Raw genomic sequence first — 23,752 nt, 5'->3', positions numbered from 1 at the left:
CACACCCAACCTCTCCAACTAAAATTTGGGCTGTACCTTGATTCCATTGCTGCTTTGACAAACTTTGATGCTGCCTGCTTTGGTCTCGTGTATCTCGTGCCCAATTCAAGCAATTCGTGACTGCCTCTTGTGGCCTTAAGCCAACATTTTTGGCGGACGGTGCAAAAAATGTGGAGAGCAGGCGCTTATCTATAGCTACAAAAAAAGCTATATTGCGACTTCATGGTGCCAACTCACACCTAGCCAGCTTCCATACCACTTTATAACTCAGTTCACTTTTATTCCGTGCATAGTTTGGGGTGGGGTGTAGAGCTCCACGTTGTAAGTCATTCACGAGAGACGACAACTTCTTACAATGCGGTTCGAACAGCAATAAGAACTCAAATGTCAAAACAATCTGCACGAAGCTACTCTCTATCAATAAAGCAACCTGCAGTCCTTGCTTCCTTGTTGTGAAATGTGACTGCAGCAGCTACACAGGCCAGTGAGGGACGCACCATGGACACTTAACGGAGGAGAATCAATGCACTCGCTGTCCTGTGCAATATTTTGTAAATGATTAGAATATTAATTTTTACGTTCGAATATACATATTTTTCCCATATTCGAACAATATTCGAACTTTGAATATTATTTTACCAGCCCTACTGTGTATGGCATATTAGTTATGCACTGAAACATAGTGCCTGAAGTGCACAAGTGCGCCATTTGAGATCCAGCCCATGTCTGTCTGTCCCACTTTCCGTCTGACTAGCTGTCTCACCGTCACCATTGCTGGAGCTCAAATGGTGCACTTGTGCACTTCAGTGTTCATGTTTCAGTGTGTATGGCATATTAGTTATGCACTGAAACATAGTGCCCCAAGTGCACAAGTGCGCCATTTGAGATCCAGCCCATGTCTCTCCCTCCACAGCGGCCATCCTGATAGCCCCGTCTCCACCTGGCCACTCCACTATGGATGACGATCTATCTATCTGTCTCTTTGTCTGTCTGTCTGTCCGTCCGTCTGACTACCTGTCTCACTATCTTCATGTCTCTCCCTCCACAGCGGCCACCCTGATAGCGTTGTCTCCGCCGGGCCTCTCCACTATGGATGACGATCTGTCTATCTGTCTCTTTGTTTTTGTCTGTCTTACTTTGCGCCTGACTACCTATCTCACTGTCTCCATGTCTCTCCCTCCACAGCGGCCGCCCTGATAGCGTCGTCTCCGCCGGGCAACTCCACTATGGATGACGATCTGTTCCCACAGCCCTCCAGCAGCACCCCCACCACCTCCACCTGCTCCTCCCCCACGCCCCCCTCGCCCGCCACCTGCATCATGGTGCGTACTCTGTGTGCGTGAGCGTGTGCGCGTGCGTGTGCGTGTGTGTGTGCGCGCACGTGTGTGTTAAGTAAGCACTTGAATGGCATTGCGATCTGTAGGTTTCAGTAAATGTCCTTTTCCATCCACATTACGTCTGGGCCGGGTCTTCTGGGAGGAGGGTATTCTTGTTGCCAGACAACTGGCCAGTTAGTGACCAGTGGAGGGACTAGGGAGGGGGGCGAATGCTCGTTAGGTACAGGTGACCGTGATTTCCTCGGGTTACTGTTGTTGCTGGAACGACATCGCAAAGTTGGTCCTGGATCAACATCTGGTTTGAGTGGTTATCTATGTCAGATTTCGCGCCAGTATCGTCTTCTGTAGCCTATGGATTATTAAGATGAGTTATGCAGAAGTGCCATGCTGTTACAAAATACAATTATTCACTGACAGAAGTTTAGGAATATGTTTTGGTAAAGGCATAATTTGGCATGTTGTTGGGTTGGTGCACACATTTTCACTGACAGGTTATGTTTAGGAATTAGTTTTGGTTTAGGCACAGTTCCACATAGTAGCCACTGTAATAGCCTACCTAGCCATAACCAGAGCCGTATAGGCTACCACCGTGACGGCACTTGGCATGCCCGTTAATTTTTGGAATCAGACCTAGAATAGGCTAACATACCAGATGTTGATCCAGGACCAACTTTGCGATGTCGTTCCAGGAACAACAGTAACCGAGGAAATCGCGGTCACCTTATGTACAGTACCTATAAGAGCAGATCACGTCTCGCAACCAAACGTTAACGATTTGGTCAAATCAGATGCATATTTCAAACTCCAGCAGACTTCAGCCCTTCCACCAATGTTTCCTAATTTGGCCATTCCAGACTGCCTGTACGAATTGAATTAGGTGCTGGTGGTTATACTTGTGCTCATGATCCCCTAAATGGGGACTCTCCGGCCACTTTAATTGGAACACCTTTACAACTGTTCATTGACGCAAATGTCCGATCAGCTAATCACGTGGTGGCAACTCAGTGAATTCATACATGTAGACATGGTGGAGATGATCTGATGCAGTGGCATGGCTGTTGGTGCCAAAGGGGCTTGATCTGAGTACTTCAGAAAATACTGATCTACTGGGATATTCACACATTCAAACATCTCTAGGCTTTACAAAGAAAAAGAAAAATATACAATGAGCGGCAGTTCTGTGGGAAAAATTGCCTTGTTGATGACAGAGGTCAGAGGAAAATGGCCAGACTATTTTGAGCTGATATAAAGGCAAAAATTAAGTCAAATAACCACTCATTACAACAGAGGTATGCATAAGAGAATCTCTGAATACACAGCAGATCAAATCTTGAGGCAGATGGGCTACAGCAGGGTCAAAGACCTTCTGCTGTCTGTAACTGTAAAAAACATGACTCTTTTTATTTTGTTTTTTTTTCCAGTGAATTCATGAAAGCCTCGGCTGTCATCCATTCACTTGAAACAATTTAAAAATCATGTTTTTTTACAGTTACAGTCAGCAGAAGGTATCCGTTACACTGAATGACAATTTCATTTTGTACGTATTTGACCCAGCAGCAGAAAACCATATAGGGTGCCACTCCTGTCAACTAAGAACAGGAAAATGAGGCAACAGTTTGCATGGGCTCGCCCTAAACCTACACTAGTAGATCGGAAAAATGTTGTTTGGTATTGATATCTGGTCTTGATATGTGCTGCAAAACGCAAGTGAAATGGTCAGGTCAGGTTGGCATCAACAACATGAAAACATGGATCGAGCCTGCGTGTCAGTGTGTCTGTGTGTTTAGTGTATGCATGTGTAAGCCCAAGTGTATGGCCTTGTTTTACACCTGTGTCCTGATGGTGTGTGTGTGTGCGTGTGTGTGTGTGTGTGTGTGAGAGAGAGTGTGTGAGTGCGAGAGCCTATGCATGCATTCATACATGTGCACTGTCTTCGTAGCATGCATGCAGGTGTGTGTGTGTGTGTGTGTGTGTGTGTGTGTGTGTGTTTGTGTGTGTGTACACACTCAATGTTGATTGTGTTATGTTGCTTGGGTCTGGGTATGTGTTTGTGTGTGTGCATGAATACATTTTGTCATATGTATGCAATGCATGTGTTTACAAGGTGAGTGTGTGCCTGTCTACGCATGGGTGCGTAAATGTTTAATGCGTTTGTGAACACATGCTGGTGTCTGTCTGTGAGCGAGACCTTTTCAATGATTTATCAACGATGTAAGGTCACAGATCTATTACAGACTGCATAAAACTCGAAAATGTGAATAAAATGTGTTCCTGTGGGGAGTGTAGTTCTGTGTAGATTTGAGCCAAATCGATCTCTAGTCTAGGCCTTTTTCCACTGTGCATTTTCTACCTGGTACAGCTCGACACGGCGCGACTCGCCTGCCATTTGTTGCTTTTCGATTGGACAGGTATGGCACGATACAGCTAGCCTGGGAACTCCCATACTGCCTTTAGTTCTACACAATCGTTTCGATCTGAAAGACCATCTGGGGAGGATGACTCATAACGTCCAAGATCATGGGATCTGTGTCATAATGGCCAAGCATTCCGACCTTAACAGTTTCTCTGCCCAATCAGAGAGCAGGGTAGTGTGTCATAATAGCCAAGTATTCCGGCCCCATACGGAATTTACAATAGGCAACTCCCCAGACCTAATCTCACTTGTGATTAGGTCTGGTGTTAACCAGGCAACGATACAGCATGACACAGTTCAAAAACCAGGCCTCGTTTTTTTTTTTCTTTTGGCCGGCTGAACCAAGCTGTCGCTGTCTACTACCCAGAATGCCATTCATCAGCTCACCCTCAAACGGTGAATCAAAAAATAATCATGGTGGCCACCAGATGAAATATCTTGGAATGCTCTTTAGTTTGACACTGACTTTCTTTGATATTAGAATCAAAGGCAGGTGTCAACATTGTAAGCTTAGTATTCAAATATGATGTCAACTGAAACTATTTGTAGCCTACTTCGATAGGCCAGTTATCTGTCGTAATGCTACTTGATGACGCCAAAAACGTAATTCCAACCATACTCCAGGTAAAACAGTATCAGTTTGTAATGGAAATACCATACCAGGGTGGTTTAACAGCACCACTCAGCTATGATACGACAGGGCACGGCCAGAGGCGTATCTTGCCACCACGCAAGGCAGGCAGCCGCTTGGGGCCCCAAGCCCCTAGATAGTGAATAACAGCCCACACTTTACCACAGTTGTGGCGATTTTGGTTCAAATGTTCATTCTTTTGCATTTTTGCTTGGGGCCCCATCTGATCCTAGAATCGTCTCTGGGCACGGCACAGCCTAGCTGTATGTGGGGGGACAAAAAGCTATGCCCCTCTTGGAGGCAGGAAAGCGCTTTGTCTCTAGCCCCTTAACAATAGCTGCAAAGGCAAGTCAGAATAGAAGACCTACAGGGTGCACTTGAATAAATAATGCACAGCAGTAATAAAAGGCAAATAAAATGTACATTTACCTGAGGATGAATATGTAGCGCCTTAACCATAGTAGTTACAGCATGTGCATTTCTGCTATTTGTCACAACAAGCCTGAGTGAGAATTGGTTCAGGTGGACTAAATCGAGTGAAGAATCGTGTATGTGCATGTACCTGGGTGTGTTTAGGATGAGAGCACAGCTGATCTCAATGCCTATGGGGAATGTGCCTTTGTACAGTATGTCTATTTGTTCACTAATTCAAGTGTGACCAAAAAAAGCAGTGAATACATAGAGGTATTATTTATGCAACTGTGCATATTGTATTATCCTGATGGTACCTCTGCCGTGATATGTCAACATTTGTTAAAGAAACGTTAAACATTGAGGGTGCTGCCTATTGAATAATATAAATTACAACTTATATGGCCCGTAAATGAAGAGTGCTAAAAGATCTCAAATGTGGCACCTTAATCAGGGATGGGACATTAGTCTATACTTGGTGCATATTCATTAAAACTTTATGCTTTATCAGCTTTTGACATTTCAGAATTATTTCTTGCTTTATTTCCTGAATACATTACAATTACATGACCCATGGTAAAGCGTGGGAGCTATGGCAACATCCAGTTTAAAACCCTTCCCATTCGATTGTAAATAAATTACACGTCACATCGCTGAAACACAAATGTAGACATGAAACGTATGAATTATGATGGGCAGCATGTTTCTGACATGACATTTTATGAACATGACCTTTGCGGTTTAGTAAGCGCTGTCCTGTTTCCGTTTCCCATCAGGAGAACTCCGAGGACATCGACAAGAGACGAGGCCGGTCCACAGACAGCGAGGTCAGCCAGGTACGTAACGCGTCTTCCCAAGGCCAGCTCTCGATAATGCCCACTGATCTCACCAGGGCCAGATCTATAGGGAGGGCGAGCAGGGCACTTGCCCCTGGGCACAGGGCCCTCCCGTGTTGATGGTGGGGGCCCTATTGTGAGCTTGGCAAGCTGTATAGGGGGCCCTGTGTGCAATTGTTCCGCCATTGGATCTCACCCTTTGCCAACACGGCGATAACGCCACACTTGAGACGCCCTGTCTGAACTCCAAGTTCCCGGAAGACCTTTTTTGTCATTTTAATGTATTCAAATGGTTCATTGTAAATATCACATGTGCCTTTATGGGAAATGATGGTTGGAGCCGGTGTCCTCTTTTTAATTTGTAATTTATTTGGATGTTTCACTGATGACGATTTAAAAAAAAACAAAAAGTATTACGTGTCATCCAGTGTGCTGGGAAGGTAAATGATGGTCTTGCGGTTGCTATTGTTTAGTCCCTGTGCCTAGTTGTGCCAAAATGCTTCTTTTCATTATTGTAAGTGGGGAAACTGGATCTCAAGGCTAAGAAGAGCAAGTCATTGTAGTGGGCCATTTGTTTATGACAGACAGGATGTGTCTGCTTTAGTTCCTGTTTTCATTCACAATATCCTTTATTTATTTCTATTTATTTATTTCGTAGCCAAATGGTTATGAAGACAGTCTAGGAATGGCTGCAGGTTCAAGTCCTATGGTAGGAAATGTGTGGTCTGCACACTGTGTTTGAAATATAAACTTGATTTAATTGCAATATGCAACTTTTTGATCAGACCAACCATTTCCTACTCTTTACTACTATTGTCTAGTAGTACCTGTACAGTTAATTTGATGTGTGCACCCACTCAACAACTGTTGGAACCCCGTACCATTCAAGCCCCTTTGAGCAAGCCACTTCACCCCACACTGCGCCAGGGACTGTAACCAACACACTGTATCAAAATAACTCAATGAAAACTTTGGATAAAGTATCAGTTATGAAATTTTAATGTGTAATATGCAACATATTACATTATGCATATTATTGTAATTGTATACCTATATTGTATACACACAAATGTAAAGTAAAGTATGATGTGATGTACTGCAAGTTAACATTCATTGCAACTTCCTTTTCAGTCGCCAGTGAAGAACGGGAATCCTTCACTGTCCTCCTCATCCTCGTCCTCTTCCTCATCCTCATCACACTCCTTGGGAAACTCCTCCTCCTCCTCCTCATCCATCTCTTCCTCCTCCTCCCCGCTGATATCCATGGTGACTGCCTCCAGCGCGGTGACTGGCGTTACCGTGCCGACGGGAGGAGCCGTCTCCGTCTCTGGGAGCTACAGCTCGGCCACGCAGGGCCACGGGCAGCTCCAGCAATCCAAGATGGCCGCCAATGCCAACTCCGCTGCCAGCATGGCCGCTTGCATCCTCTCTGCGGCACCTTCTGCCACCAACAGCATCTCCTCGAGTAGCCCCGCCTTCTCTGGAGGCCTGCTGCCACACCCACCCTCCTCAAGCTCCTCCCCTCCCACCACCGCGAGCAGCAGCACTAACTCTCATACTCCTCCCACCATCGCTGCGGTGGGAGGCTCCACTGGAATGAGGGCGGGGCCGACTTCCATTCCAGGAAGTCTTAGTAACAACAACAGCAGTAGCACTAGCAGCAGTAGCATTTTCCTGCTGTCTGGGATGCCGGCGTCCCTAAGCAGCCTGTCAGGTCTGCTGGGGGGCTCAAACTCCACCTCCACACCCACCCCCACCACCACAGCCAGCACTCCTGCACCCCTTCCCCTGCCCCTCCCGCTCCCTCTACCCGCCCCATACGCTCAGGCGGCGGCAGCTAACACCTGCATGAACAGCCTCAGCGCAGCCAGCAATGTCAACGGCAGCCCTGCAGGTGCCGTTCTCCCTGGGCCGATCGGGTCTGCACCGGGGGCCACTGCTACCACTAGCACGTCCACAGGCCTGCTGGGGGCCGCCCCATCGTCAACCCTGGGGACTTCACTCAACCTCGCCCCGGGATCCGCCACGACGACGAGTGCCCAGGGGCCCCCCACACTGCCCTTGGTGGCCCCCAGCCCGCTGGCGGGAGGTGTGGCCCCGGCTCTTGGAGGGAACTCGGGCAGCTCGTTGTCAGCGGTTGGCAGGCCTCCTAGTGTCCAAAAGCAGAACGGCAGCACGAGTGAGTCATTACATTACATTTCATTACATGAAATGACATTACATCTAACAGATGCTTTTGACCAAAGTGACTTACAAGGAGGACATTCAATCAAGTACAGAGTGAGGGGTCAGTGTAGAGTACAGCAGTATACAAGTAATGTAGAGCCAATAGAGAGCGGAAAAATAGTGGAGGACCTATGAAATGTAGTGCAGGTTGGGGGCGCCGTGGCGCAGCGCGCTAAGTGCCCCACATTTGGGCTTGCATTACCACAGGGACCCTGGTTCGAGTCTGTCCGGGGTCATTTCCCGATCTCTCTGTCCCACTCGCTTCCTGTCTCCATCTCACACCGTCCTGTCAAATAAAAGCATAAAAGCCCCTAAAAAACAGGTTAGTGCAGGTTAGTACCCATGATTAGACTATAGGTGAATAGAGTTAGTGACCCGGCTGTTGTAGCAGCCGGTAGCTTATTCCACCATTGGAGGGACATGACAGAAAAACGTTTGGACTGGGATCGCCTTGTGTGAGTAGAAGGCATGGCTAGGAGCCATTATACAGTCATCATCATACACAAAGGTCCAAGTGCCCTCATGGGTGTGCTACATTGGACTGTCTGTTCTTACTTCCTCTGTCCTGTGACATCATCATGTTCATAGTTGTGTACTGGTACTGCAGTTCATAATGGGCACAAGAATTAGTTGTTTCAACGCCCGACGGTCAAAGTTTTTCAGCAAATATTCACACAGAGCCATTAGTGCACTTGCACAGTTGTTTGCAGAGAGCTAGAGACTGTGCTACATTATTTAAATGCTAAGATAGGAATGCTTGGCTGGACAGACTTACTCCCAAAACAACCTTTACCCACCCTGTCATAGTGTCACAACTGAATGTGGCAGTTTTACTTCATTTACAATTCATAGCTCAGCAATTAATTTGTTTCAAAGCGGATAAACATGAGTTATCACTTGTCATGCAAAATCTCTTCTGGACATTTGTTTGTTAAAAGAAAAAGAATTTGTCAATTTTTGTACACAGTATTGGCTCTGAGAGGCAGAATTCTCACATTGGTCTCTTTATTCATGACACAGGTTACAGTGCCGTGGTAGCCGAAAGCACATCGGATGTCGCCCTTAATGGTGTCAGCCAATCACAAAACAGCCAGACGACACCCTTGGGCTCTTCAGCCAATCAGCCGTAAGTAGAATGCTCACCAATGGAAATGGCCGAGTAGCGGTGTTGTGATTGGGGAGTTCACATGCATGTTGCTCAGTGTCACTGGTCTCCATAATATCTGTCCATTAGGGGTGTAAATCACAGCCTCCATGACTATACTATTCAATATCGATTTCTTAAGGCAGCGATTTGATTATTTTCAATAACTAAGAATGGCCCATGATGCGATTCGATACGATTCGATTAGATGTTTTTCCAATTACTTTTCCGCTTCTATTATAGTGCACAATTAACAACTAGGGCATTTGGGAGGGGTCAGCGATTCGATTATTTTCGATACTTAAGAATGCCCCACGATACGATCTGATTCGATTTGATCGTTGGCCGTAGGATCAATGCATCGATACATGCCGATTTTTATTTCCTCCCTTGCTGTCCATGTGACTGATGCATTGTATTGTTTAGAGATCAGCTCTGGTGCTGTTGCTGCTGCTACAGCTGCAGATTTGCTCAATCGAGATTGCCACAGCTATAATCTAAGACTTTTTTTTGCTGAATTGTTCCGAACTCTCAGCTTTTTATATTTGGAAATTGGAATACTATGTTAGCCATGTTATCCATCTGTGTTGTGTTGAACAGTACGGATGGCGGGTCCAACCTGTTCCCAGCCACCTGCCCCTCCCCCTCCTATGCAGAGGCCAAGCCAGCAGGGGGCAGCCTTCTCAACGGCCCCCACTCCTACACTCAGGCTAACGATGGCATTAAGGTACGCGCACACACACACACACAGATGGCACATACATAATCACAGGGAGTGCACATGCACTCACAAAGATGGCACACACTGGCACATACTTAAACACGAATAACACACACACACACACGCACACACACACACACACACACACACACACACACACACACACACACACACACACACACACACACACACACACACACGCTTGCATACACCCATGCGTGCATGCATACCGGAACATTCCCCGTCACGTTCACTCTTCCATTGAGGCCATGAATGCAACACACATCCTCCAGGGGTAGAAATTACAAGTCAAATGTTGCTAGGATAGAAATGAGGTTGTTGGCATACAAATAATAATTTACTTTTGGGTAGCTGATTATTGAGGCTGGTCAACATTTTTTGTAAATTAACCACTGCCACTGTTGCCTATATATCAGAGTAACTAATCAGGGTTGCCAGATGTGACCAATGATTTTCAGACCAAAAAAATGCTCAAAAACCGCCTGGAGGCACTAAGACCCGTCAAATTTGAATTGAATTCTATTGATTTCTGTGGCCATAAATCAACCCGCAAATGACCATAAGCAGCCCAATTTGGGGGGGAAACTGCCCAATCTGGCAACACTGTAATTATTTACTATATCGTCCCTCAATGATGACTCAGGCAACGTCTCTTCATTGTGATGTTTAAATGTCGAAAGCGTTCTGGAACTGAAGCACTGAAGTACACTCACGTATTCCTGTAACGCCAAAGCACTTACTCACTCATTCAGACACGCACTCACCATGGAGGGCAGAGACAGTTTTATGGCACGTACACACACACACACACACACACACACACACACCATGCCGGGCAGAGACGGCTCTACGGTTCTCCTCTGATGACCATGTTAGACGAACGCAGACACACATGTGCGCGCATTCACACACACACACACACACACACACACACACACACACACACACACACACACACACACACACACACACACAGACCCTACATTTACACACACACACACACTTTTACACACACGCATGCACGGACGCGCACACAGACGCGCACACGCATGGGAACACACACATCCAACTGGACACATGTGCGCACCACACACACAGACACTCACTTTTAAACACACTCACGCACACATGCAGACCTTCACATGAACACACTTGGGAACCACACACACACACACACACACATTTGCACATGGTCACACATGGAAAACGCATGCGCACATGCACACACATGCACACACTCCACACACCTGCTCACTGACTGGCTCCTGTGCTGACTGTGTGTTCTGTCCTCACAGGAACCTCTGAGTTCTCTCAAGTCCATGGCGGAGAGGGCAGCTCTGGGCTCCAGCCTGGAGGGCGACATGGCCAGCTTGCACCTCCCTGGGGGTATGCTCCTCTCTACTCCTCTCCTCTCTACTCCCCTCTCCTCTTCTCTTCTCTTCTCTTCTCTTCTCTTCTCTTCTCTTCTCTTCTCTTCTCTTCTCTTCTCTTCTCTTCTCTACTCCTCTCTTCTCTTCTCTTCTCTTCTCTTCTCTTCTCTTCTCTTCTCTTCTCTTGTCTTGTCTTGTCTTGTCCTGTCTTCTCTTCTCTTCTCTTCTCTTCTCTTCTCTTCTCTTCTACTGTCTTTTCTTCTACGCTCTTCTCTGCTCTTTTCTCTTCTCTTCTACTCTCTTTTCTTCTCTTCTCTTGTCTTCTACTCTACTCTCTTGTCTTCTACTCTCGTTTCTCTTCTACCACATCCAATTATAATTACTCACCATACTCCTTACACACATGTGCAATGCTATCCGTGCAATACGAAAGTACACACAAACACGTGCACACACACGTGTACAGACAGGTGAAAGCACGCAGACACACACACACGCACCGCACGCACACACACGCACTGCATGCACACACATTACATTACTTACACACATAAACACAATATTCTTATCACTGTACAATACTCACAATATTCAGACACACATAAACACCCATGTGTGCACACAAAACATACACATACACAGTCTTCATGTTGTTTGGTTGTCTGCCCTCCCTCTCCCCCTAGACTTGTTCCCCAACTCTACAGCGCCTCCCGGTGCCCCCGGCGGCCCCCAGCAGCCGTTGGTGTCGGAGGTGAGCGTGCCCCCCTCGCTGGGCGGCTGCCCGCTGGGCCCTCTGCCCCTCTCCAAAGAGCAGCTCTACCAGCAGGCCATGCAGGAGGCGGCCTGGGCACACATGCCACATCCGTCCGATTCAGAGAGGATCAGGTACACACCGCACACGTGCACGCACGCACGCACGCGCACACACACACACACACACACACACACACACACGCATGCCATGCAGGAGGCGGCCTGGGCACACATGCCACATCCGTCCGATTCAGAGAGGATCAGGTACACACCGCACACGTGCACGCACGCACGCACGCACGCACGCACGCACGCACGCACACACACACACACACACACACACACACACACACACACACACACACACACACACACACACACATGCCATGCAGGAGGCGGCCTGGGTACACCTGCCATCCCTCCGACTCGGAGAGGTTCAGATGACTCAAATCATCATTAGTCTTTTATTTATTTTTAACACAGTTGAAGTAATAACATACTACCTCACACTACACAAGGTAGTACATTCATTCTTTTCATTGTGACGAAACATCATATTACCATAAAGGGCTGGGCAAAAAATGGTATCAAGGTTTTCTTGATGAAAATTGAGATCACGGTTCTCTGCACGGTTTTGGGTTTTTTTATAAGCGGCGATTTCCCCCCACATCTCAATGTTTCTGAAGAAAAGGCTGAAAATAAATTTAAAAATGAGATAAAATCCTGAATTTAAATTAATCTCCCTTTCTATTTTAGTCCCTTTTTTTGGAATAAAAACGTAAAAAAAACGTGAAAACCGTTATCACATTTTTTTTTTAACGTTATATCGCCCAGCCCTATTACCATATATCACAGTACTCGGTATTACATTACACTTAACCAGACACTGTCATTAACTTAACTTCACATTAACTTCATCAGTGAAAGGAACTTTTGAGTACCCTTTGCACCCCTAAAATGGGTATAACTGTACGAAGTAAGTTTTGGGATGAAAGATTTTTGTGACAAATTGTTATTGCACCCTGTAGATTTACCTCAAAGGAAAACTATTTAAAAAATAGGGCACTGATTCTTGAAAGTTTGGCAAAAACATGTCCCAGCAGTAAAATGCTAATTCTGTTGAAAATCAACTAAATTTTCACGAACAAAATGAATCCAGGTAATGGCCAAGGGGTCTGTTACAAAAATACACAGTTGTTTGAAATATTTAAGTGTAATTTTATTACTTTTCATGGCTATAAACCTGTCCACACCCTGTAAAAACGCCTGTCCCAAGGACTGGCATCATCATTTCAATTGACTTAAAATACAAAAATCACTAACAGAATTGAACAATATCACCATGATGTGGAAGACCATATTAAAGTGGTTCTACAGATGTGCACATAGTGCATGTAAAACAATATTTACTATTATTTTCTGATTGCTCAAAATGTGTCCAGCATATTGGTCACCACCGTCAGATTTTTTCTAAAAGACAATAAAATCAGGTATGCACAAGGTCATTTTCATTACTGAGGACCCCTTTTCAAACCTTTAGGTCTACTGCATACTTCACCATCACTGAAGCTCCTGTAAGTTTACTATTTTGTCCTCAATTTGTTAATTTGTTTGGACACTGGTACTGTCCCAACCATAAACCGTCGGATGTTTTAATAGTATTATATTACATTAATGTTAATTATTATATGGTTGTGACCAGTGTTAATTTTGTCGACTAGACTAAGACTAAATATATTAGTCGACTAACCTTTTGAGAGTTTAATTGACTAAATTCTGACTAACAAAAATGATCTGTGAAAGACTAAAACGAGACTAAAATGTTGAGGACTTTTAGTCGACTAAATAATGACTAAACAAAAATGATTTGTGAAAGACTAAAAGCGACTAAGACGAAGAACTAACTTTTAGTCGACTAAATTCTGACTAACTAAAATGATTTGTGAAAGACTAAAAACGACTAAGACGTAGACTTTTTTGGGGACTCAGACATAAATTGGTACAACCACAACTAAAACCTATAAATTAATTGTTAATTGGTAATCAACCTTTAAAGGGACACTATGGGATTAAAAATGATTAATTACAGCTGAATCCATCCACCGATACTTATTTGAGTCATTAGTAAATGAATGCTCTGGACCACTTTCGCACCCCACTGTCAGAAAATCCTGAATGTAACTTTTAGCAGACTGACCCTAACGAATATTGGGGGAGAAGCTTCTCAAACAAAACAAAAATCCCTTTACGAATATGTAGCACCAGCGACATATTCACATTTGTATGCACTATTGACTGCTGGCACAGTGGGATTAAAAACATTCTCACCAAAAGCTTAGCTAGGTTAGATTTAGAGACAGGCCTGACATTGGCACATAAGTCTACATAGTGTCCTTTTACATTTGCTATTACCAGAATGACAATAATTAAGTCTTAGTGCATTTCTAAAGGCCCTGTGTTTTATTGTATTGTGACTTAAACTAAAGACTAAAATGTTTAGACTAAAACTAGACAAAAATGTTGAGGACTTTTAGTCGACTAAATAATGACTAAATAAAAATTATTTGTGAAAGACTAGAACTAGACAAAAATGTTGAGGACTTTTAGTCGACTAAATAATAACTAAACAAAAATGATTTTTGAAAGACTAAAAGCGACTAAGACTAAGAATGGACTTCGACACAAGACTAAGACTAAGACTAAACTGAAAAATGGATGACAAAATTAACACTGGTTGTGACGTCATCAGTCGAATGCTCCATTCATTTCAACGGGGCTCCCCAACGTTCGCACGTCTGTTATTTTTCGATAACGGACGGGTTGGTCTATAACAGACCGCTGTCAATGGCAACAAGACTTTTCACTGCTAAAGCGACTTTTCAACAAGACTCTAATCAGCTGCTGTGATAGACAACACCTGTTGTCCTGGCTACCTAGCTGTTAGCGGTGTTCCACAACGGCACTGTTTTGTTTTGCGCAGCAACAATCTTTTGACATTAAAAACTATAATAGGCAAGACCTCACATTAAATAGGCCTAAAGAAATGTCCCCGCCATGTGTGAATCATTTAAGTATATCCATATAATAAGCGGGTTAACTTTCGGCGAGTCGGTCGCTTTGTGGAATAGCAGCACTTCAGAGAGAACAAGACCCCTCCGCGCCGCGTCGGGGTCTAAAGATTCTCTCTGTCGTGCTGCTATTCCACGGTAGCGACCTTCTCGCCGAACGTTAACCCTTACTTAATATATACTTTCTCAGAAAGGGTATGAAGCACCCAAGAAACAGAGCGAAAATGAAATGGCTAATGTGAACAAACAATGCATAATATGTAAAAGAGTGTTTTTTTGTCTCACACCGTCAGATGTCACCACCGTCAGATTTTGTTCCGCTCATCATCTTGTTCCATATTTTACTAAATTGTGCTGGTTAATGAAACATTACTAGGCATGTTAGTAATAATTGTGATCCAAAATGATACTCTAGCCACCACTGAGATGCATTTGGAGGTTTTTTTTGTCAGAAAACCTGACGGTGGTGACATCTGATGGAGTTCACCAAAAAAACACATGTTTCACATGTTTTTGACATGTTTTAGGAATATGCATACAATAAGTATCTACAGTTATGTTGAATTGTTAAAGTAATTCACTTTAATACAGTAAACATATGTTTTTACTTCTAATTCTGTCTGCCGCTGTTGACAAAACAAGAAAGAGCCCATCTTATGAAAAATTGGAGTTGTTGAATTATCAAAGTAATAGCCAATTTAAGCCTACAGGAATATTTGTGAAATTACAAAAAAAAATGTTTGTTCTATTTAGGCATTAAGTAAGCATCGTATGACGGTACATATTTTAAAATTAGAACACATGAAACAGTATTAAAATAGAACAAAAGTGAATTTCCAACATTTAAAGGCATATGTGTGAACCAAAAAATACACATAATCACTTAAAAACTCCAGATACATATGCAACCAAATCAATACAATTTTAATTACTTTTAATTGTGTCTGACGGTGTTGACAAAAAACAAGGTGTGATCAGAGAAAAGCCTGATTTCTGAAAAAAATACAAAATGGGGAGATTGGCCTTGTGCATTTCTGAAAAGCCAAGACCTTAGTCAACAAGGATATACCATATAATTTTGTAATTCACTTTGTTTTTTTCTGTCAACATTACAACCTGTTTTAGCCACTTTCTCTAGAATCAGTGAGGGACATCTGATGACATTAGCTACCATGCAAGTCAGTCGTCAAGTGGTGTTCTGGTTCACTCTGACGGAATTGGTTGACTTAAAAAAGATATGGCATTGACCCTACAGTGCCAGATATGGTAGGGCACACGTTTACCACTCGGCCGACCCGGGTTCGATTCCCGGTCCGGGTCCTTTGCCGGTCCTTCCCTGTCTCTCTCTCCCAGCTCACTTCCTGTCTCTCCTTCACCATACTGTCTCACAAAAACCAATAAAGGCTGAAAAGCCCCCAAAAAATACTTAAAGAAAAAAAAAACATTGTCGCTTAGATGGGTCTGATTGGAAGCGTCGTTGTTTAGAGTATCAAATTTATCTTTGCTTGATTCGTATCTGTGCCTCGCAACACACAGATCATTGCCTGACGGTGCAAGTCAGTGTTTGCATATGTTTGTGAAATTGGTTTCTGGGGTAAAAATAGTCTGTGTGAAGGATTTTTGGATGTAGGTCCTGTGGTCCCTGGGGATCCCTGCGCTTGGATTCGTTTGTCCCAGAGATGAAGATGTGGGTTGACTGCTTGACAAGCTCACAAGCGGCGATTTCATCCCAGCCCATCCATTTCACACACTCTCCTCATCCCTAGACACACCCAGCAGTTCTGTGTAAACGAAACACAACACAACCATTGAGGTTTTTATTATTCTACGGGATGAGTGGATGAGGCAGAATGAGGGACACACAGGGACTGTGTGTGATATCCATCTGGGATAACATCCATTTTTTTTGTATGGCGTTTCAATGTTGTGTTACCTAGTTGTACAGTGGTTGTGGCATGTACTTAAGTATGCATTCGTAGCCTACAAAGACATAATGTGGGAAAAGGAAGGCCTAGTCACACTAGTATAACATCTGGAGGTTGTGTCCAGGCAAGTTTAAAGTTGAAAGCGTTGTAGATCAAGGATTGTTTGGAATAGAACATTTTATTATTAAATCATAAGGTCACAAGTTTGAATCCCATAACAGGAAGTAGGGCTGCACGATTATGGAAAAAATCATAATCACAATTATTTTGGTCAAAATCATAATCATGATTATTAATCACAATTATTGATTTTTTGCAGATTTTTTTGAAAATTATAGCAAGATGAAATATAACCAAGAATGAATTACATATGGGATGAGCAAAATAAAATGAATTGTAATAATTATGTAAAGGCAATAGCATGAAACTTAAGTGGACAGATTTCTGGCCAGAAACACCAGCCTGTCAGTATGTTCTGGCTTCAAGGACGCTCTCAAAAGTAGGTCACTATTGCCACGATTAAATCACGATTAAAATCATAAGTTCGATTTCACTATTATATCACGATTTTGATTATTTTTCGATTAATTGTGCAGCCCTAACAGGAAGAGTAGGACCATAAATGTCTAATGTTCTCTGGTACCCTGAACAAGTAGGCAGTAACCTAAGTCCTTCAGGGGGACTGTCCCTGAAATGACTGTATGGCGCTCTGGATAAAAGCATGAGCTTGGTGTTCTACTGTAATGATTGAAGTCTCCAGTTTGTTGTTTTCGTCCGTCTCAGACATTCTCTCCTGAGGAATCCCTGGTTCGAGGACTACCTCCTAGCCGGTCGTCGACTGTAATGTTTTCTGCTTGTTGTGTGTGCCAACAGGCAGTGCCTCTTGCGGATGCCCAGTTTTTTTTTTAAGTGTCTCTCAGGAGGACGGATGTCTGTAATGAGGGATACTGTTGTGTTTGTTGTCGTTGTGTCTCCATTGGGTGGTATGATATTGTCAAGTGATAAACCTGGCTAAGTTAACCCACAGGACGTGGTAAACCTACTAATTGATAGATCACAGGTGTCTTAATGCTGGGAATGAGGACTTAATGCTCTTTTATTAGATAATTTACCACTACCACTATTTTTTGATGTCTCCATTGGCAGTACCGCATTTCGGTGGTTTCCAGGCCCACCACAACGTGGCTGGTGCCGGTGCCCACACCAATTACATTCGCCACTAAAGTGCACACGTGACTGTGTTACCCGGATAAACCTGCTGACAGCCATGCTGTTGTCACGGTTCGCAGAGAAAAAACAAGTATTTTGTGGTTCGCATTGCGAACCAACTTTTCGGTTCGCGAACGCTAAGAACTGTGCGGGAATGGACACCGGCCTGAAGGTGCCCTTAGTGCCTCCTCCTACAAGTAGGCTATGGGTGACTGGAATGACTCTGGGTGACAGGAAAGACTAAAGGGCCTTACACACATGTCGCTGCTAGTTCCTCGCTCAGCGAATGAACTCAATAGAATGTCAATGTGTTCCAGCGAGACTAGCAGGCGAGTAGGCGATTACTTTACAAGCGATGCGATGTGGGCGGATCCCGAGTTGAAAATATTTTATCTTCGAGCGGGGCGACTAAGCGAGTAACCAATTGGAAGGCAGAGTTCGGTACTTCTCGCCTGTTCATTGGCAGTTAAATCCGCGGGAACTTTCAGCGAACGTTCCATGAAAGAGAAGCGAGTAGGCGAGCAAGCGAGAAGCTAGTAAATAGCAGCGATGTGTGTGTACGGCCCTTAATGATAATGTTTGTGGTTGTTGCTGTTGTCTCCATAGGCAGTACCTGATGAGGAACCCCTGTCCCACGCTGCCCTTCCACCACCAGGTGCCCCCTCCCCACTCCGACAGCGTGGAGTTCTACCAGAGGCTCTCCACGGAGACGCTCTTCTTCATCTTCTACTACTTGGAGGTTTGGGCTTTTATGACAACCTGAGTACGTGCGTGCGTGTGTGAGAGCGAGAGCGACAGAGATAATGTTTTTTTTAGTTTTACAAGTTTACAAGTTTATTAATTTAAGAAAGGGACGGCATATTTTGCCAGCATTTAAACAAAAATGCTAAATATACAAGATTGTAGCCAAGAGGCTAATTTCCGTCTTTTGTCCCTTGACAGGTTTACTGCATCAGTGTGTGATCTGCATCCACTTAAGATGTAATTAGAAAAATACTAAAATACAAAAGATGTGTATGTCTTCGCAGGGCACAAAAGCCCAGTATTTGGCAGCCAAGGCCTTGAAGAAGCAGTCCTGGAGGTTCCACACCAAGTACATGATGTGGTTCCAGAGGCACGAGGAGCCAAAGACCATCACAGACGAGTTTGAACAGGTGGGGCTAAAGAAGGGCTGCCAAACACTTTTTTCTTTTCTTTTTTAAAAACAATGTTTTTGGGGTGTTTTTTATACCTTTATTTGACAGGACAGTTAGAGATGGTGACAGGAAGCGAGTGGGAGAGAGAGAAGGGGGAGGATCGGGACCTCCAGCCGGAATCAAACCAAGCCTGACAGTATAGTGCCCTACCATTTGAGCCATGGTGGGGCCAGGGGTGTCAAACTCAAATGGACTGAGGGTCAAAATCTGGAACAAAGTCGCGGGCTGAACTCAGATTTTTTTGTTAATGGACTAAAATTGTGCGTACAGGCACTTACTCATCGTTATATTTCATACACACACACACACACTCTTTCCCACCATATGTGGTATTTCAAATGTGCCTGTTTATATTGTGCTCCATATGAGTGTGGGCTGATTCATTAGCCTGGGCCCACAACAAATTTCATCAGTAAATCATTTCAAATGTGATCTTGTGGGTTGAATAAAATGACTCTGTTGTCTAGATGGTCCGGGTTGAAAGCTAACAGACTTTCAAAACCATCATGGCCAACCTATATTCAGAATCTACAAACAAGTAGCATGTATTGTTCCAGATTCTTTTTTACAGTATCTCTAGAGAGAATTTAAGAAATATAGAATTTATTATAGAGCTGCACCGGATCCTGATTTTTAGGATCCTGCCGGATACCGGATCCACTGCCGGTTCTCAAGATCCTGCCCGTTCCGGAACCGGATACCGGATCCTACGAAAAGGGTTGAAATGCATAGCCTACTCGCACACGTGGGCCCTTTTTAATACGTTGGCTCAAACTATTTTTTAGACTCATTGGCTTACTGCCACACTGCCTGCAACGGCCACTTCCAAAGGGTGTTCACTCCATGCAGCGATTGGGGATGTGAAAGACTGACTGAAAAGCCTAGGCTACGTAAAAACTAGAAATGCACCAGATCCTGATTTTTAGGTAACTGCCGGATACCGGATCCACTGCTTAAAGGATAGTTCCGGCGTAAAATGAAAGTTTCACCATCGCTTTCCCATGCCACATAATGTATCTAATGATGAGCCATTCCGGGCAATGCCGCGCCGTTATGGAGTTAGCTAATTTTAAGCTTTTTGGTGAAAAACGCAGCCAACGCATCACGGCGGGGCCAATTATAAACCTATTCTTTTCTGATGTTTCCCCGCTATAAACAACTTCAAAAACGCTACACACTTCATCACAAAGGTCTCGTCAATCAAACCGAGGCACAGAGAATGTCATCGGACCACACAATCTTTCACTGGCCAGTGTTTTCAGAGGTGTCTCACTGTTGCAACTCTCTGACCCGGATGCCAGGGCGCGCGAGGTCAGAAGGACCATTACGCAACGGAGGAGGGCTGGAGGAATTTATAAAGTCGTACTAGAAGTACTCTTACAGATGTAAGTACACCACCAGTGGTGTGTTATTACAAAGCTGAATCCATGTTATATTATACCGTGTTGCAATTACTTTAGTAGTCTGCCTACCTGTACTCTCCATGCAACTCTTCAAATCTGCTGCCTGCACACACGGTAGTAGCGATCCCTCCGGGTTTTTACGCCAGTTTCGTCCACTTCTAATGCTATTAGCCATTCCCGTAATATGGCTGGTTTAGACAGTGGCAGTCGGTGAAAACGGTCGGGGTTCCAGCTTTTCATTTTACGGTCGTAGCCGGTGCGAACCGCGGACCATGTTTAGCCTACCTAGCCACCTGATTGAGTAGCCTGCATCCGGGTCAGAGAGTTGCAACAGTGAGACACCTCTGAAAACACTGGCCAGTGAAAGATTGTGTGGTCCGATGACATTCCCTGTGCCTCGGTTTGATTGACGAGACCTTTGTGATGAAGTGTGTAGCGTTTTTGAAGTTGTTTATAGCGGGGAAACATCAGAAAAGAATAGGTTTATAATTGGCCCCGCCGTGATGCGTTGGCTGCGTTTTTCACCAAAAAGCTTAAAATAAGCTAACTCTATAACGGCGCGGCATTGCCCGGAATGGCTCATCATTAGATACATTATGTGGCATGGGAAAGCGATGGTGAAACTTTCATTTTACGCCGGAACTATCCTTTAAGATCCTACCGGAACCGGATCCTGTGAAAAACCTGGTGTATCTCTAATTTAATATAATATATTTGCTATAACTGTATTCTCACTGTCTTGAGGTGTTACTGATTGTCTGTTAAACAAACAAAAAAATGAGCCTGAACTGCTTGCGGCACGTCTTCTGTTGCATTTGTATTTTTCTTTCAGATTCCTATTTTTGTTGCCTTTCACCAATTCAAGCCTGTTCTCCCCTAGTATCTCACTTATACACACACACACTCCCCCCATAACATGGTGTCCCTTTGTCTTTTTTTTCCAGGGCACATATATTTATTTCGACTATGAGAAATGGGGCCAAAGGAAAAAGGAGGGCTTCACGTTTGAGTACAGATACCTGGAAGATCGGGACCTGCAGTGACTACCATTGGAGCGGTAGGCAGAGAGACCGAAAGAGAACTGAGGTGGGATTTCGGAATACTGGCAACATTCCTGGACGTAACAGAGTTCTAATGTGCACTGGGAAGTGGTTGGCTGATTAGCAAAGTAGGGAGCAGCCCATGGAAACCCCTCCCACTTTTCTGAACAAGCCCCACCCATTCAATGTAACGACTACAATCGATTTGCTGCCCTTCTGACCTCTTCTTGTCCAGTTAGGCCTTGTGAATGATGGGTACAGAGCCTTCAACATTGTGGCCTTTATTGGTTGAAGGTACTGTCTCAACTACACATCCTGCAACGAACCCCACCCCAAACTGAGTCATGTATTCGAAAGCAAATAAGAACCAAAGACAATGGGTCCAAAATGTCCAGAACTGCAGCTCCAACACACACACACTGACCACACAAACACCTACAGTTACATGCAGACCATACTCCAGCTGACATCTCACTTACTGACAGAGGTGTCAATTCCAGCTTCAGAAAGGGGGAAAATGTGACTATTTCCTTCCAACGCACTGGTGACCTCACTGACTAACTGCTCTACCTACCTATGTTGACACTATGACCCTAATGATGAGCTGATTCAGAGCTTGTGGATTATATGTTGTGGTGGGCACTTCACTTTCTGGACCTGTGATTGACACCTCTGTTAACTGACAGCAACCAAACTGACAACCGAGCGATGACCACCAGCTCTCATTCACACTTTGCAGCTGGCCAAACATGGTGGACAGACTCAGAAAACCTTCCAGCAACTGAAGAGGTGAAGCTTTTTGCCAGGTGCTCTGTTTGGCTGCCTCTCCCTCTTGTGCCACGGGATTGGAACGGTTCTTGAGTCGGAACTCAGTCAAGTCAGGAATGTGCAAAGGCGGAAGAACCAAGGGGTTGTGGGAAGAATGGAGTCCCCTGGCCAAACACTTAGGGCTCTTTCCCATATGCGAACTCCCGTCCTCGACCTGTGCTTGTAGCCTCGCGTTGCGCTGACGTCCCGCCTCCGTGGAGAAAACGATCAACTTTCCCCGCTGTCAGCCTAGCCACAACAACTTTTGGGGAACTATTCTTCATTCACCATCATGATTGCAAATGAGAAAAGGACCTCAGAATTGCACTTTTGCGAGAGATTGAAATACATTTCTGTCGTCAGTGAGACCACAAGTATGCAAGGGAGGACGGGAGTTAGGATATTATAAAGCAGCCTTAGGGACCTGATTATGCCCATGTAGAGAAGCATGACGGGACCACTATGGTTTATACACTGGGTGCAAGTCAAACTACAAAAGTCGCTCTGCACTGGTTGACTGCGGGGGAACCTTAAAGGACAACTGCACTATTTTGAGCATTAAGGCCATTTTCTGAGTTGTTCGCAATTTTTTTTTCAGTGTCCCCCTCACCGTTTATTTCATGTTTGCTGCAGTCTCGGTTATTTGGCTAATTTGGATTTTGTCTCAACCAGCTTTAGAATGGCCGTCTATGGGCATATCCAAATCTGTTCTTAAAACATGACAATTGCAGACCACTCAGAAAAGGGGCTTAATGTTCAAAATAGTGCAGTTCTCCTTTTAAAGTTTTTTTCATGTACTGTAGGTGGGGCAACACAGAGGAACATAAAAGAATGGGAGAATGTAGTTGGAGGAAGAAAAGAAATCCGCACACTGTTGCTGCTCACCGATTTATTAGAACACAACGTTTCGACGTCAGGTGGACCTATACACCTGACGAAGACCGCCTGAGGTCGAAACGTTGTGTTCTAATAAATCGGTGAGCAGCAACAGTGTGCGGATTTCTTTTCTTCCTTCACGCACGTTTGTTTTGATCCAGCACCTGTTTTACTGGATGTGCGCGCATCACATACACTTCTTCAGAATGTAGTTGGACTCACACCCAGTGACTTGCTTACACAGAGGCCATTTTGAACTACTGTTCTTCGTCGTCCAAATCCAATTCGGCTTAGTGTGCACTATTAGTTATAGTCAGGCAAACAGACGCAACACTGGTGTGTAGCAATTTTGCTGAATGTAAGTG

At 44.5% G+C, this 23,752-nt stretch overlaps 1 protein-coding gene across 1 annotated transcript in view; it reads left to right on the top strand.

Annotated features, from left to right (window-relative positions):
- cnot3b (CCR4-NOT transcription complex, subunit 3b) overlaps window positions 1–23,386 on the top strand; it is a 37,263-nt gene extending 13,877 nt beyond the window's left edge. Inside the window, exons 10-19 of the mRNA XM_063185900.1 lie at window positions 1,186–1,322; window positions 5,569–5,628; window positions 6,760–7,807; window positions 8,875–8,980; window positions 9,599–9,725; window positions 11,036–11,126; window positions 11,794–11,995; window positions 18,672–18,804; window positions 19,094–19,219; window positions 21,609–23,386. Coding sequence (XP_063041970.1) covers window positions 1,186–1,322; window positions 5,569–5,628; window positions 6,760–7,807; window positions 8,875–8,980; window positions 9,599–9,725; window positions 11,036–11,126; window positions 11,794–11,995; window positions 18,672–18,804; window positions 19,094–19,219; window positions 21,609–21,707 — 2,129 coding nt within the window. The 3' untranslated portion in view covers window positions 21,708–23,386. The remainder of the gene's footprint in view (window positions 1–1,185; window positions 1,323–5,568; window positions 5,629–6,759; window positions 7,808–8,874; window positions 8,981–9,598; window positions 9,726–11,035; window positions 11,127–11,793; window positions 11,996–18,671; window positions 18,805–19,093; window positions 19,220–21,608) is intronic.
- Window positions 23,387–23,752: the final 366 nt, after the last annotated feature.

This window comes from Engraulis encrasicolus, chromosome 20 (genome assembly GCF_034702125.1).
Source record: "Engraulis encrasicolus isolate BLACKSEA-1 chromosome 20, IST_EnEncr_1.0, whole genome shotgun sequence".
NCBI lineage: Eukaryota > Metazoa > Chordata > Actinopteri > Clupeiformes > Engraulidae > Engraulis > Engraulis encrasicolus.
The sequence above is the reverse complement of the archived record's forward strand: the minus strand, read 5'-3'. Positions and strand labels throughout refer to the sequence as shown.